This window comes from Medicago sativa, chromosome 7 (assembly GCF_051527215.1).
Source record: "Medicago sativa cultivar Bolivia chromosome 7, Bolivia_mono, whole genome shotgun sequence".
NCBI classification, from domain to species: domain Eukaryota; kingdom Viridiplantae; phylum Streptophyta; class Magnoliopsida; order Fabales; family Fabaceae; genus Medicago; species Medicago sativa.
This window is the reverse complement of record NC_140755.1, coordinates 62051776-62070178: the sequence shown is the minus strand read 5'-3', so window position 1 is coordinate 62070178 and position 18403 is coordinate 62051776. Positions and strand designations below refer to the sequence as shown.

The window sequence follows — 18403 nt, the reverse complement described above, 5'->3', positions numbered from 1 at the left end:
ACGAGGACAATACAATGATGTTTTTATAATTAATATGAAAGAAAATGATGTTTGTACATTTTTAGGATAACTCTATCCCATACTCTCATCTCATTGCTCTCTCATTTTTTTTATTCCAAAAGTTGTTCTAAAGTAATTGTACAAATATTATTTTTTTAATAAAAAACTATCAATCAAATCAAAATATAGTTATTTTGAAAATTTAGGAGGAAAATATTTATTTTGATATCTAAAATAAAGATTTAGTTTGATGAATGCATGCACGATGATGTTCTTATAACGAAATTAGAAAACAAATTCTTGAAAGTTGTCTTCTACTCATTACATATAATTCAATACATCTCATTATAAAATTAAATATAATATGATACGATGAGATTTATTGAGTTAATAGTGAAAACTAAATATATATATGCAATACTAATTTGTTTATGCAAGTTAGACAACATCATCAAATTAATTGACGTTGTAAACTGAGTTACTTAATGTCGTAGCGATTGCTAAAGTGCCATGTTGAGCACTATACCGCATGTCATCATAGTTAGCAAAGACCAAAATAAAAACATGAGCAAATATGAAAATTATTAGAGATGTTCGTGGTGTGATTTGTATCCGTCTTGAGTTAAATGATCATCCGGTCTAAAATGTATGTATGTGATTTGATTCGGTTTTGAAAAATTAATCTAAAAATCAATCTGATCGAAGCAGTTTTACAAAATAACATTCAAATATGTTCAATAATATTTAATTTTGTACGGTTTTCATTTTTTTTAGATCAGTTTGCAATTTTAATTTGAATGTGTTTGGATTTGACACCCCTAATTTTTTTTTCTTCCCCATAATTGTTGCCCCATGTCTCTCAGTCCTCCTTCTTCCCACTTCTACTTCTTGTTGTTCCTCCCTCATTCCTCTTTCTTCTCTCTCCCATTCTCATGCTCTTTCTTTCCCTCTACATTTAGATTTTAGACGTTATAATATTTATGAAGAGAAATGTTAGCAACACACATTTTTCAACATACTATATTTGATTGGTTAAAATTCACATAAGATCCACCAAATTTATATGGGACCCACATGATTTGGTGGGACCCATATGAATTTTAACCGATCAAAGAAAGTGTGTTGAAAAATGTGTTGTTAGTATTCCTCTATTTATAAATAATGCTAACCAATTGATTGAACTCAAGTGATTAATGAGCTTCATCAAAGGACGAATTTTTAAGGAGAGCCCGAGTTCGATTTTTTGGTGGAACTGGTCATACTTTACTTATCTCACGACCAAACTCCGAATTACTAGAGTCCCTTTCCTAAAAATTGGAGGACTAACACCATTTTTTATGAATAATCCTAGCAATGTGGTCTTTAACACACCATTTTTTTTATATTTCAATATTGAAACTATAACCTTTCAATTTTTTTTTTATATGAAAAATATTTTTTCGTTTGAAAAATAATGTTAGTAATACAATGAACAAATATGATGGACTAATTAAAACTATAAGGGTAATATGTTTGAAGTAAAAGTAATTTGCAATCTTTATTTCAACTCAAACATGTATTGGGCATGCAAATAACAAAGAGATTTTTTTTTTTTTTGAAGGAAACAAAGAGAATTAAACATCAACTTCCACTTACTATTATAAGATATAAATGCAGTTGGACATGAAAATAACATTGAGAAGATGATGACAAGATTTAGTTAGTTTACAAAATATAGAATCATTTATAAAATTATTACAAAATTTGCTTCGTGGTTGAGATGGTAAATGGTAGTGCATATTCTCTAAGTTATTGAGGACTTTTAGTGCCTACAATGAAAAGTTATAAGGCGTGGTTCAAGATTTGTCGTTGGCTCGTGATAGCGGATTGAGGTGGTTGAGCTCCATATGGGTTCAACTATCGTTGTCAATCACTTTATCAACAACATGGTGGTAGTGTTGCTAGGTGGAGTCTTATGCAGAGAATGAGTAGATTGTCAATGGACTGCTAAGTGAAATTGTGTCATTCTTACTTTGAGCTAAATACTTGTGATGATGCCTTACCTTCTTTTAGGTGTGATTTGATTCAGCTGATTCCTTGATTTTGTATGACCATTTGACTATTTGCTAGGTGAACGACTGTGATTCAAGGTTCGGATGGTGAACGACTATGTGGATTCTCTAAGTTTTTGGTGGAGTTGTAGTGCCTACATTGCGAAGTTTGTGGGGTGTGTTTCAAGGTTCAGCGTGGGTTCATCCTAGAGAGTTCATGTTGGTGGAGCTCCATGTTAATTTAATTGTTGTTGTCTATAACTCGCTCGATCAATGTGCTTCTAAGAGGAGTCTTGTGCAAAGAACTAAGAGATCATGTGATCCTTTGAACGTGAGAAAACACAGGAAGTGAGGTTAAAATGTGTTAGTTTTTTTTTTCTTTCTGAAAATCATTTTTAAGTTTAAAACTAATTAGAGGGTGCAAAAGATAAACAGAGATAGAGATAAGAGATAGACATAAATATTTATCCTGGTTTACCCCTAAATTCAGGATTACTTCCAGTCCCTTCATACAAGAAAGATTTTTTCACTATAATCAAATAAGATTATAATTACTTAGACACACAAGTCTAAGATTTTCTTCCCCACCTTGATGAGTTCCATAATCAAAGTTTACAAATAATTTGATTGATGTTTACACTTCAGACTCAAAAAGTGGTAAACTAAATTAAGATCAGAGTGATTTCTAAACACTTAAGAAATTCTAAGATTGAAAGTTTGTAAGAATTTTTAGAAGTGTTTATGTGGGCTTGAAATTTGAACAGAGTTTTAGCACAATTTGAAAGCGTGTGATTCTCTATATTCTTCAAATGTTTAGGATCATTTTATATAAGATTTGAATAGAGCTGTTGTTGTAGAGATTTGCCAGCGCATCACAAGTTTTCTTTACGTTTGAATCTTTGCCTCTAAAGGATAATTTCGTTGACCGGTACTTCATAATTTTTTTGCTTCTTTTAGAATGATTCACTGCTTCCTCTTTGCCTTCTCTCTGTCTTGTAAGAGCTTCTGTCGTTTTTGTAACGTAGTCTTCATTTAAACTAACAAGGACAAACCCTGATCCCGACATATATTATGCAATGGATTGATTAACTGAGTTAAGCTCACAGACAACCTCAAACTTTGGAAAATTGCCCTTCTCATTTTTGATTTTGCTCATCCCCTTAATTCAGCGTGAGTTAAATCACATTGAATTAAACAAAGAGCGTTGCTTTTCTGACCTGGAGAAGTTCACATTGACACATGGAAAATACTAAAATGCCCTCAGCGGTAGTTAACTACCGTTGAGGACCCGGCGGCAGTTAATTACCGTTGAGGACCCAGCGGTAGTTAACTACCGCTCAATTCATTTCTTCAGTTCACTTTCTCTATCTTCTTTCTCTGTCTTCTTTTCTTCTTCTGCATCTCTGTCTTCTTCTCCATTTCTGCAAGGAATCTTTTTTCAGCTCAATGGCAAATTACCATTATTTCCAACATGGTTTAATTTGTAGGATGAACAAGTTATTAAAGTTCTTAAAGCTTCTTAAAGTTCTTAAAATCTTTCTTAAAGTTCAACGTTTTTCTGCAAATTACCATTAAAGTTCTTAAAGTTCTTAAAGCTTCTCCATCACATCACTTTTTTAATTAACGTTGAACTTTAATAACGTTGAAGAAGTTGTAGGATGAACATTCTCTGAAAACTGAAAAAAGATTCCTTGCAGAAATAACGTTGAACTACATTTTTTTAATGGTAATTTGTAGGATGAACAAGTTATTAAAGTTCTTAAAGCTTCTTCTAGCAATCAGTGATGTGATGAACATTATTTTCATCTCAATGTTGGAAATAATGGTAATTTGCCATTGAGGTTACTGTGGAGGTTATTCAGCACCTAGAAGGAAGTAAAGAGATTTCTTTGATGGCTATATGCAGATTCAGCAACAAAGAATTAAAACCAAGATTGAAAGATAAGGACATACAAGAATGAAAATTGCAGCAACAAAGATGGAAAAGAACAAAAGAAGACAGAGAAAGTGAATTGAAGAAATGAATTGAGCGGTAGTTAACTACCGCCGGGTCCTCAACGGTAGTTAACTACCGCCGGGTCCTCAACGGTAGTTAACTACCGCTGAGGGCATTTTAGTATTTTCCATGTGAACTTCTTCAGGTCAGAAAAGCAATCCTCTTAAACAAAATCAAAAGTGAGAAGAGCAGTTCTCCAAACTTTGGTCTTGTGTAGTTTTTCTTTGTCATGGCCCATAAGCCCATTTATTAAAAAAAATCGATTAAATATTGAAATGATAAATGGTAATTGTACAACCATTTTTTTACAATTTTTTCTCTCAAACTCATTTTTTTACTTTTTTTTCTCTGTAGCAATGATTTTTGTGCAAATACCTAATTTTCTTTGTGAATTATGGTTTTCTCACAAGTTATCATTGAAATCGATGTTCAAATAATACAACTCTATTGAAATTTACAGCATAAGACTATTGAGTGCAGTGGTTGCATACTATAGTATAAAAATATATAAGAAGCATCATCATCACCATCTTAATCAATTTCATATTAACAATAATGGTTTAGTCTCGTATTCGATTAACGCGTTTCACACCAAAATTTGGGGATTTTTTCGGAAATCCAATTAGGGTTTTCAATTTCTCGCTAAATTCTTCTTCACTTCACGGAATTGAAGCGAAGAATTCCATTCCTCAGAATCAAACCTGGGGAGTGAAGGTTCTAGTTTTCATCCTCGCTCCTTGTTTCGCTTTTTACGTTCTTTCATGGCTGAGAATATGGAAATCGATTCTCCCTCTGAATCTCAACCTCTCAGACCCCGAGATCGAATCATTCGGGTAATTTTTTTCATTCTAAACCGTTTTTTTTATTGAAAATTTATAATTTTCGTTACTTGATCACTGTATGATTATTCAATTTTGCACTTGATGATGTAAAATTGAGAAATGAGTAATGATCTTGTTGGTTAATTTAGTGAAATTTACCCAATTTTGAATTGTTTAGTGAAATTTGGTTAATTTTTTTTAATTTTTTTAGGTTTAGTGAAATTTACCCAATTTTTAATTTTTTATATTGAAATTGTAATGGATGTTTGATGTATGGTTTTGGTATGATTTTCAGAGGCTTGTACAATATGGGGTTCCTGAAGAGCAGCTTACCCCAGCTGGATTGGTTGCTTTTGTGAAAGAGAAGAATGAGGTGATCGATTATATAGTGTCTATTATATTGCCTACTGATGTTGAACTGGCAGTATCTCAAGATTCGAAGACGGGTTTGAAGAAGAGGTTTCAAGAGAGTTTGGTGTGGTTGCAATGGTTGATGTTTGAGGGTGACCCGGGTAATGCTTTGAGACGCCTTTCTAGTATGGTTGGTCAGGGAGGTGTTTGTGGGGCGGTTTGGGGACGTACTGATATTGCTTATAGGTGTAGGACTTGTGAACATGACCCGACTTGCGCTATCTGTGTTCCTTGTTTTCAGAATGGGGATCACACGGGGCATGATTACTCTGTCATTTACACAGGTGGTGGTTGTTGTGATTGTGGGGATGTGACTGCGTGGAAGCGAGAGGGGTTTTGTTCAATGCATAAGGGTGCGGAGCATGTGCAACCGCTTCCTGAGGAAGTTGAAAACACTGTTTCTCCTGTGCTTCGTTCTCTTTTCCGTTGTTGGGAAGTTAGACTAACGACTGCGAGTGATGTTCCGAAAAGAAAGAAGGCTGCAAATGACCTAACTTTTGCTATGGCTGACATGCTTTTGGAATTTTGCAAGCATAGTGAGAGTTTGCTCAGTTTTATCGCTAGGTTGATGTTTTCCTCTACTGATTTATTGAGCGTCCTGGCAAAAGCTGAGAGGTTTTCAACTAATGATGTTGTAAAGAAACTCCATGAGCTGTTCCTGAAATTGTTGGGAGAACCTACTTTTAAGTATGAGTTTGCTAAAGTTTTTCTCACTTACTATCCGAGTGTTATAAAGGAGGCCATTAAAGAGGGCAGCGACCTTCCTCTAAAGAGATATCCACTGGTATCCATGTTCTCTGTGCAGATACTTACAGTGCCCACTCTTACCCCACGTCTTGTGAAGGAAGTCAACCTACTGACCATGCTGTTTGGATGTTTGGAAGATATTTTCATTTCTTGTGCTGAAAATGGATGTTTACAGGTAATGAGCGATTACATCTCTTTAAAGTTTACAACTCGGGTAGATGTGATTTCTGAGATATGTCAAGAATACTGAGTGTGTGACTTGCTTGATTTTATACTTGTAGATAATTTTGAGTGGATCTAGCTATTAAGATGGTTAAGAAGTTTCTATAAATGAAATGCAGTTATACTTCTTATAATCATGTTTTCAATCTTCTTTCACTATGTTTTGATTAAGAAATATACGATCCTTTTACAGGTTTCCAGGTGGGTACATTTGTATGAGACGACAATACGTGTTGTTGAAGATATTCGGTTTGTTATGAGTCATGCGGAGGTGTCCAAATATGTAACCAATAACCATCAAGATTTCTCAAGAACTTGGTTGAAACTTCTGTCCTATGTGCAAGGAATGAACCCTCAAAAGAGAGAAACAGGTCAACACATAGAAGAAGAAAATGAGAATGTCCATTTGCCTTTTGCTTTAGGGCACTTTATAGCCAATATTCACTCTCTATTTGTGGATGGGGCGTTTTCTGATGCTAGCAAGGGAGAGGTGGATGATGAAATTCTTTGGAGCTCGCATACAAATGAATCGGATGATGGGGATGATCAAAGACATGCTAAGGTAGGGCGACTATCCCAGGAAAGTTCTGCCTGTAGCGTGACTAGTAGAAGTAGTGTCTTTGCTTCACCAAATGTTCTTGAGATAAAATCTGATGGCTCTTCTCATCTGCTTCCATTTTCTGTCACTTGGTTGATATATGAGTGTTTAAGGGCTGTTGAAAATTGGTTAGGAGTTGAGAGTGCACGTGAGGTGCCTCCCAGTAGTACTGATAATTTTTCAGCATTTAAAAGAACAATATCTAATTTCAGAAGGGGTAAGTTGAAAACAAATGATGAAGGTTCAGAAAACACCTCCGTTCATTCCAATTCTGATAATGTTAGAATATCTGAAAAATATCTGCTCACATCATCAGATGATTGTGCCATGGAAGAAGATTTTCCTGTGGAATCAGATGGGCTACGTTTTCTATCATCACCTGATTGGCCACAAATAGCCTATGATGTTAGCTCACAAAATATATCTGTTCACATTCCGTTTCACAGATTCCTTTCAATGCTTTTACAAAAGGCACTAAGAAGATATTTTTGTGAATCTGAAGTGCTGGATAAGACTGACATTTGTGCTGCAAATTCATCGTCAACAATCTATAGCGACTTCTTTGGACATGCTCTACGAGGAAGTCATCCATATGGTTTCTCTGCCTTTATAATGGAGAATCCGTTGCGTATTAGGGTCTTTTGTGCTGAAGTCCATGCTGGAATGTGGCGTAAAAATGGAGATGCTGCTTTACTATCATGTGAATGGTATAGATCAGTGCGCTGGTAAGTCAATTTTGTATTAATATAATTTGTATGCTGCGTATTAGGCACCCATTTACATTTTTCACATACATTAAGAAAAGTTGTTAGTGCTATTATGCGTATACTGTGTTATCATTACTAAATTACCCTTTGCGTATAAGGGTGCGTTTGATCTGCTAAAAAAAAAAATGCACATAGGAACTTGGAAAGTGGCTCATATTTAGGGAATTTTTCCTCTCTCAACGAGTGCTTATAATTAGGGACAGAGGAAGTATTTAAGGCCTGAAACACATCAATTCTAGTATGTTATATCAGTCTTTTAATGCTACAGGTCTGAACAAGGTCTGGAGCTTGATCTATTTCTTCTTCAATGTTGTGCTGCACTTGCTCCAGAAGATCTTTTTGTCAGGAGAGTTTTAGAACGCTTTGGACTGGCAAACTACTTATCCTTGAATCTTGAACAGTCTAGCGAGTATGTCTTCTTCTGCAACACGAAAAACTTTCAATTTTCATAAATTTATGTTGTTTTGTAAATGGATAAACATGCTGTATTGTTCAAGTTAATATCATATAAGTTCCTAAGACATGCTTTAATTGTTTTTTCCTTAAATAAACCATTTTTGTTGTGTTGATATAAGTTCTTAAGACATGCTTTAATTGCTATTCCTTAAATAAACCTTTTTTTTGAAGCATGAAATTGTGTTGATTTTGCAGCCTCTGTGGTCTTCTTTACATATAGGCCCAACAGTTATAATACAAACATTATTCTTATGCAACTCAAACTAATGCAGTTCATAATGCACGCCGAAAGTTGCTTTAATTCAATGAGTAACTATGTGCAATGTGTCAGGCGTACAAATCATATAAACATTAAGATAGACCAGTATATTAGTTTTAGCTTGATGAAACGTACAATGTATGGATTACAAAATTTCATTTTTTATTTATGTCTTTCTCTTTAGAACATATTTCATTTTTATTTATGTCTTTCTCTTTAGAAAATTAATTCAGACTGAAATTAGTTCAGAAGAAAATGATAAGATATCCTCCTAAAAAATATAACATAATCAAATTATACTAGAGAAAAAGAATAGTGGGTAAAGCCTGTCATTCTCTGCATACCCCAACAAAGAAACCCCTTAAAAAACACAGTTTCTAAGAATACTAATTTATATTAAAAATGATCGGGCAGTCATATGATTAAAAATGATCGGGCAGTCATATGCATGAGGCTCCCACCTGGTGGGGGTTGAACCCGTGACCTCCAAGTCAGAATGCAGTAACCTTACTGTTTTACCGAGAAAAATTAAGCAGCAACACAGCATCATCTCCAACCACATACAGCAAATAACTACATACCATAAGCACACCATTCATAGACCTTATTTTTGGATATATTTTATGTAATTTCAAACTAATAATTTTCTTTCGTTCTTATTTTCAGATATGAACCTGTTTTAGTCCAAGAAATGCTTACTCTTATTATTCAAATAGTAAAAGAGAGGCGCTTTTGTGGGCTAAATACTGCTGAAAGTTTGAAAAGAGAACTAATTTATAAGCTATCTATTGGAGATGCTACTCATAGTCAATTGGTGAAGTCTCTTCCTCGTGATCTCTCCAAGTTTGACAAGCTTCAAGATGTTTTGGATACTGTTGCTGAATATTCCAATCCATCTGGCTTTAATCAGGTTTTGTAGACTCTTGTAGAAATTTACAACTTTCTTTTGTACCCATGTCTTTTTGTAATTTTCTTTTCTTATATTAGGGTATGTATTCTCTACGATGGCTACTTTGGAAAGAACTGGATTTGTATCATCCACGTTGGAATTCGAAAGATTTACAAGTTGCTGAAGAAAGATACTTGCGCTTCTGCAGCGTCTCCGCACTGACTACTCAGCTGCCCAAATGGACCCCCATATATCCTCCTTTGAAGGGGATATCCAGAATAGCCACTTGCAAAGTTGTCCTTGAGATTATCCGCGCTGTGCTATTTTACGCTGTTGTTACTTTTAAATCTGCTGAATCTCGTGCTCCTGATAATGTTCTTCTACCGGCGCTACATTTGTTATCATTATCCTTAGATATCTGCTTTCAGCAGAAAGAAAATAGTGATAATGCATTTAATAATATTGAACAAATTCCCATTATAGCATTCTCCGGAGAAATAATTGATTCATTTTATGGTGTCGGGGAACAAAGCTTGTTGTCTCTTCTTGTTTTATTGATGGAAATGAACAGAAAGGAAAACGATGACAGCAATGTAGAAGCTGGTGGTTTATCTGCTCTAGTTGAAAGTTTACTGAAAAAATTTGCTGAGCTTGATGAACGTTGCATGATTAAGTTACAAAAACTTGCCCCTAAAGTGGTGAATCATATTCCGGAATGTGTTCCAACTGGAGACTCCAGTGTCTCTCTGTCAGCTTCTGACACCGAGAAACGCAAGGCAAAAGCTCGAGAGAGGCAGGCTGCAATAATGGTAAGTTGTTGTGGTACTCTCTATTTTAGTGATTGATATTAAAGAGGTGTTATAATGTTTCTTTCTGATGACCTTCATGTGTTTTTATTGCATAAAAAAATTGCTAAACTATTAAATTTTGAAATATTTAAGTTCTTGAATATTAAGAAAGATATGCTTTCCATATCTTCCAGGTTGTTATTTTATTACATTTACAGGCTAAGGAAGGCATTTGGTTGCAAATATTCTCTATTATGCTAGACATGATTTATTTACTTTTAGATCAGAATGGGGTTGACCTGTTCTGCTGTGCCTATTTAATTGCCTTCACCATTTGAATTTTCTCTCTTGGTTTTTAATGTAGGAGAAGATGAGAGCCCAACAGACAAAATTTATGGCTAGCGTTGAATCAAATGTTGATGATGGTTCTCAACTTGGTCATGAAGGTGACTTGGACACTGAACAAGACTTAAACGCTGAACATGATTCTGAAGATTCCAAACAAGTTGTTTGCTGTCTTTGCCACGACCATAGTTCAAGGCATCCAATTTCATTTTTGATTCTTCTTCAGGTATCTAGTTTTTTGTGCTGCATTTTTAGAATTTGATACACTTATTTTATCCTGTGCTCTAATCCCTGCCTTTATCTATGTACAAGAAATCTAGGCTTGTTAGTTCTGTTGACAGAGGTCCTCCATCATGGACCAAACTTCGCCGACCAGATAAAGAACATATGCCTGTTGCTAACACCAAGGAGATAGACACACGTGAGAATTCAGGTAGTTCGGAATCAACTTCATCTTCTGACTCAACTCAGTTAGTTCAGAATGCGGCCAGTGAATTAGGATCTAGTGCGCAACCTGGGGAAGTTAATACTCTTCTACAATATATCAAGAATCATTTCCCAGCATTGGGAAATTTTCAACTCCCAGACATGTCTTGTGATGAAAAAGAAAAATCGCCATATACTTTCGATACATTAGAGCAGGCTATGCACGTTTCCATTCGTGACGAAATGCATGATCTGTCATCTTCAAATATGATGAATGAGGATGAGAAAGTTTCAACTGCCGAAGGGAACTCAAATGTTAGGATTACTGAATCTGCGTTGCTTGGGAAATATGCAGCTGATGTTGTGAAAGAGATGTCGGAGATTTCTTCTGCATCTGGAAATGCTAATAACGAGAATGCTTCTGTAGAATCAACATCACAGCATCTATCAAATGATGGATTTGGCCCAACAGATTGTGATGGAGTTCATCTTTCTTCTTGTGGGCATGCTGTACATCAAGGGTGTCTTAACCGATATTTGAGTTCATTAAAAGAAAGGTACGTTCCATTTAGCTTTATCCACACAACTCACCATTTCTTATGTTGATGATCTTTGTGCATAACTGTTTTAAGTGTATATTTAGTTTCAGAAAATGTTTATATTTTTAGTATTTTGTGTACTTTATTTAAAAACAGAAAAAAAATGTGTCATTTTTGTAAATAAAAAGGAAAAATATTTTGTCAAAGCAACTATACAACAACAATCAAGCCTCATCCTTAGTGGGGTTGGCTACATGGATCAAACAACGCCATAATGTTCTATCACATACCATATTTCTATCTAACTCATTAATCTCTAGATCTTTCTTAATAATTTCTCTAATAGTTTTTCTACGTCTTCCTCTGCCTCCAGTGATGTCAAAGCAGCTATGCATTAACATTATTGAACTTTTCCTTTTTATTATAACTCTAATGTTATATCCCGCCCATTTCAGATCAAGAAACCATTATGCAAATTATTGTTTTTATTATTTCATTCTTGAGTAAATTCACTTCCAAATGTGTTGTTTGAATTCACTTGCACTAATACATGATTTCTTCATCCGTGCCCGGTTCATGAGAATGGGCGGGCATTCCTCTTTCACTAGAAATCTGTGTTACTATGTTCAGGTTCAGTGTAGATGTTAGAATTCTTTGAGGCAACAAGAACAGAAATGGGATTATTTGTCCCTGGATTTTATTTATGACGAATGAAAAAGATATACAAAAGACTGCCCTCTTCATTCTGGGTACACCATTCAAGATTCTAAGCAGAAGGATAAACAATGCCTAGGACTATCTCATTTTTCTATTTATAGAGAAGGGAGATTAGCCAAAACAAACTAACTAACCCTAACCAACTAATTAACTTAAACTGAAAGTAACAAACAGAAGTAACAGCCTGTATAAAGGCTTACCCTTAACTAATTACAACATCAATCCCTTTATTGACCCCTTTTTACTAATAGACCTTTAAATTCTTATCTGAAGTGGATACTTCCTTGTCATGCTTATTTGTAGACGTCTAGGCTCAGTATATTATGTAGATATAAGAGAGAACAGCCACATGCAAATATAGGAGAGTAGCCAAAGCCTATTCCCGTTTCGTGGGATAGACTGCATTGATAAGTGATGTCATTGGCAGTGTCCTATCATATCATATAAATACAATAATTTCGTAAACTGTATCTTCATATTTCTTACATTCATAGCATAAATATTAAGAAATAAGAATGCGGTGTAGTTGCCAAGCACATGCCTCTATTTTGTCTTTCTTAACATGGTATCTAGATCCTAGAGAGAGGCAAACTTAGAACCATGTGTACTTAGTAGACACACTGTCTTTATGTTAGGGCATACTTAGTAGACCAACTGTCACCGTTTTACGGCGCAGCAGAATACAGATAAGTTTTAGAAGGCGTCTCTTCAAAAGGTTGAAACATTTATCCTCAAAAAAAATATTAAAGCTGAACATTGGAATGGTCGTCTAGTGGTGGCTTGAAACACATGTTGGAAATGTAATTTTTTTTCCTTTTTCTAACCAATGTCAAACTGTTAAAAATTACCATTAGTCCATTTGAAACAAGTTTTTATTCCATTCAATTGTTTACTATTTAATTTAATATCTAAAACCATTTGTTTTACTTTCTACTCCCAATTATCATCATCCAAAAGCCTGGCTTCTATTACCATTTGTTTTATTTTCCGATTCAAGAAGCTCAGGACCTATTAATACACCGACTGAGTTATTGAATCAAATCAAATCCAATGAACCTTTATGCGTGCGCGCACATCTACACACATTCACAATACATGGATAGTTAAATGCTTCAAATAGATTTTCAAGTTTTTGTTTTGCAATGGAGGGATTATTATTATATTGTTATTTTGATTGAGTTTCTAAGATGCTCTGATATGCTATATACTGCTTGGACAGATCTGTCAGAAGAATTGTTTTTGAAGGAGGACACATTGTTGACCCAGATCAGGTTTAATTTTTAATTTTTTTTTTAATTTTTTTTATATAATTTCTTTTATCAATTAGAAAGGGTTGATGAATGCTATCTATTGATGTTATTATTTTGCAATACTCTTATTTTTTTTCCCTTTTATTGTTTTGAAGGGAGAGATTCTCTGCCCAGTGTGCCGCCGACTTGTTAATGGTGTCTTACCGACTTTACCTGGAGAATTACACACTCCTCTTGTCTTGAGCGCGAGTTCAATACATAGTACATCCCCCTTTGCTGATTCGAATGGCGCGACTTATTCACTTCGCATTCAAGAAGCCCTTAACCTCTTAAAGTCTGCTGCCAATGCCGTTGGGAAAGATCAATTCCTAAAAGCTATTCCTTTACATCATATTGATGAAACTAGACCAAATGTTGAAAATTTTTCATTAGGGCTTTCTAAAATGTATTTCCCTGGAAAACAAGATAAGTTATCGAGGTTTTCAAAAGTTAATCACTCACTGCTGATGTGGGACACTCTCAAGTACTCATTGACCTCAATGGAGATTGTTGCACGTTGTGGAAAGACTTCTCTGACTCCAAACTTTGCTCTCAGTGCCATGTATAAAGAACTTGAATCTTCAAGTGGCTTTATATTATACATGTTGCTGAAACTTGTTCAAAAGACACGAAGTAAGAATTCAATTCACGTACTTCAAAGATTTAGAGGTGTTCAGCTCTTTGCGGAATCAATTTGCTCTGGGGTTTCCCTTAGTCATGCAGATAATGTTATTTCTGGGAGAGGTATTATTCTTGTTCTCATATTTTTGTTTCTTCAAACTCAAAAGATTTGTTTACTATCTTAATTTCCCACTGTTTTCTTTCTATTAATAGCTTTAAAGGAAAAGGAAAATTTGTATTTTTTAACCGATACAGAAAATTAAATTACAAAGTTCTCTCTTTTAGAAGAGGTAGGAGGTGAATTATTGGCGGTTATATATCTTTCAGAAAACTTGTATTTACATCCTTAAAAAACTAGGAGACTACATTTATCTTGTCAATATTTATTAGTATAGTATCTGCCTTATACAGATTCCAGCTGAAATCCGTCCACATTTAACAGTAGTATTTTTTTAATGCTTTCAAATCCATTGGCTTAAGGGAAATTCTTCGTCGCTGCTGATGTTGTTTCAAATTTATTGGTTTCATAGGACAAAATTTTTACTGTTTGAAATTTGTTTGGCTTAAAGTTTATTTGTTTTCTACGCTTGTTTCAAATAAAGTCTATCGCCTTAGATTCTTCTAGAATAAATTTATGGAATTCTATTTCTTCCTTTCGTCAAACCTAAAATGACAAGTTATCAAAGCAATTTTAAATGAGGGCTTCTTTTGCATCTGAACTCCTAATTTAATTATAATATTAACAATAATAATTCAATTAGTTGTATGCATGGTCTGCATACCAAGATTTTGTTTGAATTTATTTTCAATTTTTTTTTTGTTGAAGTGTTTCCCTGTTTTTATCTGCTACTGATTGTAATATTTTGTAACCACTAAATATTCACAGGTGATATGTTATCTGTCTTGAAGCATATTGAAATGGACCAGTCAAACACTGATATATGCTTTTGGAATCAGGCTTCAGATCCTGTACTTGCTCACGACCCTTTCTCAACATTGATGTGGGTTCTCTTTTGCCTGCCACACCCATTTTTATCATGTGAAGAATCATTGTTGTCGCTAGTGCATGCTTTCTATATGGTAGCTGTAACCCAGGTTGGTACTTTATACTTCATTTCTGATGTGTTCCTTGATAGTGTTTGTATTTCCTAATCCATTTTCCGCTGGATACAGGCTATAATTTTGTATTATGAGAAATCCCTGGATAAATCATCAAGTGAATCAACTCTTTCAGATTGCATGATTACTGACATAAATAAAATTATGGGAGAGTCTGGATGTGCTTCACAGTATTTTGTGTCAAACTATTTTGATGCTAATGTTGATATTAAAGATGCAATTAGGAGGTTTAGTTTTCCTTATTTGCGAAGATGTGCTTTGTTGTGGAAGATACTCTATTCTTCTATCCCAGCGCCATTCTGTGATGGGGAGAATACGTCAAATAGATCATGGCATCTCCCAAGGGACACAATGGGCAGCAGTGTTGATATTAACAAGTTTGAGGTTACTAAAATTCAAGAGCTTGAGAATATGTTTAAAATTCCCCCTCTGGACGTGGTTCTCAAGGATGAACTTTCAAGATCTTCAGTCTCTATTTGGTGTCGTCATTTTTGCAAGGAATTTGAATCAAAAAGAATTCAACGTAATATTCATGTAACTCCTGCAGTTCCGTTTGAGTTAATGAGATTACCAAATGTTTATCAGGATCTCTTGCAGAGGTATTTTAATTGTGTCCTGTGAGGTACCATATTACTACTATTACTACTATTTTTTAATATAAACTACCACTCATGTTCATATACAGGTGTGTCAAACAGCGCTGCCCTGAGTGCAAACAACGTCTTGATGATCCTGCATTGTGCCTTCTGTGTGGTAGATTGTGCTCCCCAAGTTGGAAATCATGCTGCAGGTTCATTTTCCACCAATTTCCTTTGGATTTATCGTTTATGCTAAGCACAAGCATTTAAGTTGTCTCAGATTCTTATGCTGTAGCTGTACTAAATTATTACAAGGGTGGTTGGAATTATTCTTCGATGGGTTCAAAATTCAACAGGATTTTTTCACAAGCTTATTGGCAGCTGCTAAATCTTTAATTTGAGCCTCTAACATGTGTTTGTAAACCTTGTGTCTGTAAACTTGCACCTGCTACATTGACATTCAAATTAGGCGGGTTAACTGATGCGCAACAATTTTTCTTATGTTCAGATATTTCTTAGTGTTCATATTTGTTTTCAGGCCATTTCAGTTGGCCTTGGTTTATTTATACTAATGCGTTTGATTATTGATGAGAATTTGAAAGGATTCATATCTGTTTTGTTGCATTTTCAGGGAAAGTGGATGTCAAACTCATTCCGCAACTTGTGGAGCTGGTACTGGAGTGTTTCTGTTGACCAGGGTATTGCATTCTTTCTTAAACTTACATATCAAATCACTAGGCTGTCTTGCTCTTGTTCAGTATATTTTGATCTCCACCCTTGGATTTCTTTTTCGGCCATCTTTTCTTGCTCTTTTTTATTCTTTAAGTAACTACTAATTAGTTACTTATTTACATTGATACCTTGGGAGTAATGAATTGCGTTTATATTCACAGAGAACTACCATCCTACTACAGAGATCTGCACGCCAGGCCCCTTGGCCTTCTCCTTACTTGGATGCTTTTGGTGAGGAGGTCAGTTTGCCTTTGACATCTTCATAATAGTATCAGTTATTCAGACTGTCTCTTCTCTCTTTTCCATTATGTCTCTACACGCTTTTTGCGAAGTAATTAACTTTGCATGCGTTATTACTTGTTTTGGAATTCTCTTTGTAAGGATTTAGGCTTTTAACGTGTCACTGAAGTTAGAATTTCAAATATATCTTGCGAAATTTATGTTGAGTTGTGATTCTTTTTATGAACAATTGAGTTTTGATTCTTGTCTTCATTTCTTCAAAATATCTCTCATTTGTAATATTCTTCACTTCAGGATTTTGAAATGAACAGAGGCAAGCCACTCTTCTTGAATGTGGAGCGTTATGCTGCTTTGACATATATGGTGAAGAAATATTCTATACTCACATCACACTTTATCTGTGTTTTAATTTTTTTTTTTTAATACCAATGGACACGGTTGTTTTCTTGTTTTAGGTTGCTTCTCATGGTCTCGACCGGAGTTCCAAGGTTCTTGGCCAGACAACTATCGGTTCCTTCTTCCTGGTTTAGTGCAAATTATACCTGTTTAGTTGCAATAGTAAGGTCTGACATGTCAATAAGCTATCTTCTGTCTTTGCTTTCCTTTTCTTCCTTTCTTGGCTGCTAAAACACTATGTTGGTGATCTTGTGAATACAGAATTTTGGCTGGACAAATCACTGCGGAAATTGGTTCTCGATGTGCTAATATATCTTGTTATACACTTCTCCTGGTTAATCAGAAGAGCTTTAGTCCATGCAATGTCTTATGTGGAAATTGTACAGTTTCAGGTTTGCATGCTATAATTGAGTTTTTGTCCATATCAATTTCAATGCCAGTACTTGGTTACTATGGGAGTCCACTTTCTTCTTGGATTATCGGATTACCCCTATTCATATAATCGAGAAAATGATATATTTTTTTTTGGGCTGGTTTGGGCAAACATAAAATAGAGATCTCCTTGTGTTCTGGGTGATCTGTTGAAAAAACCTTAAATGGGTCTTGGAAATTTGGTATATAAAAGTTTTGCTGTAGAATGGATCTTGGGTCTTACTTTCGATAACTAGATCCGGTTATAGAAGTGGTCAATGCACCAGTTCGATAGTGCAACTGCGGTTGTGGTTGAATGGTACTAATTAAATAATAGTTTTAGTAACACATCCAAAACACTTTGGGAAAAACATCCAAAAATTTAATTAGTGGGGAACGTGCCTTAATCATGCAAGAATTAAGGGAGGTGGATGTTTTTTCCAAACTAGAGGGGGTGAGAGTGTATTTAATAAAACCTTAGAGGTGAGTGCGTTTTGCTCTAGATAATTTCTTTTTCATTTGTATTAACTTATTATGAGCAACAAAGTAAATTATTCTTTGAATTTTGTAAATTTATATTTACTAATAATGATTCCTCTCTTTTCACATGTTTGTAGAATGATATATACTTGGTGCCGAAAGCTTTAGATCTTGGCTTCTGTGGGGAGAGTCTACCTGCTGGTTGTTGGAATTTCCATGCTAACAAAATTGCAAGCTTAATTCTGCTTAGCATAAAGTAGATCTTTATTAGATAGGTGTACATACATGTGTACATATATCATCAATGGTTTAGTATGTATAGGACAACTATGTTGACTCCACCCTCTTCTCTCTAACTCGGTTTTTTGGTTGGGTCATTCCGTCTTCCTTGGTTGCAGATATCTGAGAAATGATGCTTTTATACTAACAGCAAATTTTGGGCTGTTTTCAGTCTCTAAAGTGATGAACTGTGAAATGATTTTTCTTCATACTTTAGAAAATTAAAAAGAATACGATTTTATTGGAA

General features: G+C 34.8%; 1 protein-coding gene across 2 annotated transcripts; it reads left to right on the top strand.

The window, feature by feature from the left end:
• The first annotated feature begins 4554 nt into the window (after positions 1-4554).
• Positions 4555-18403, top strand: PRT6 (proteolysis 6). Of its 2 annotated transcripts, none has more exons than XM_085725240.1 (19): positions 4555-4859; positions 5143-6180; positions 6421-7550; positions 7861-8001; positions 8974-9217; positions 9295-10005; positions 10349-10555; positions 10642-11312; positions 13231-13282; positions 13417-14044; positions 14808-15016; positions 15095-15639; positions 15726-15830; positions 16250-16316; positions 16512-16589; positions 16885-16953; positions 17046-17148; positions 17248-17378; positions 18015-18403. In XM_085725240.1, exons 1-17 carry the CDS (start codon positions 4788-4790, stop codon positions 17118-17120), a joined length of 6042 nt encoding a protein of 2013 aa, XP_085581366.1. In that variant the 5' UTR covers positions 4555-4787; the 3' UTR covers positions 17121-17148; positions 17248-17378; positions 18015-18403. The 2 variants fall into 2 exon arrangements, with proteins under 2 accessions (XP_085581366.1, XP_085581365.1); XM_085725239.1 differs by having other exon boundaries at positions 17046-17153.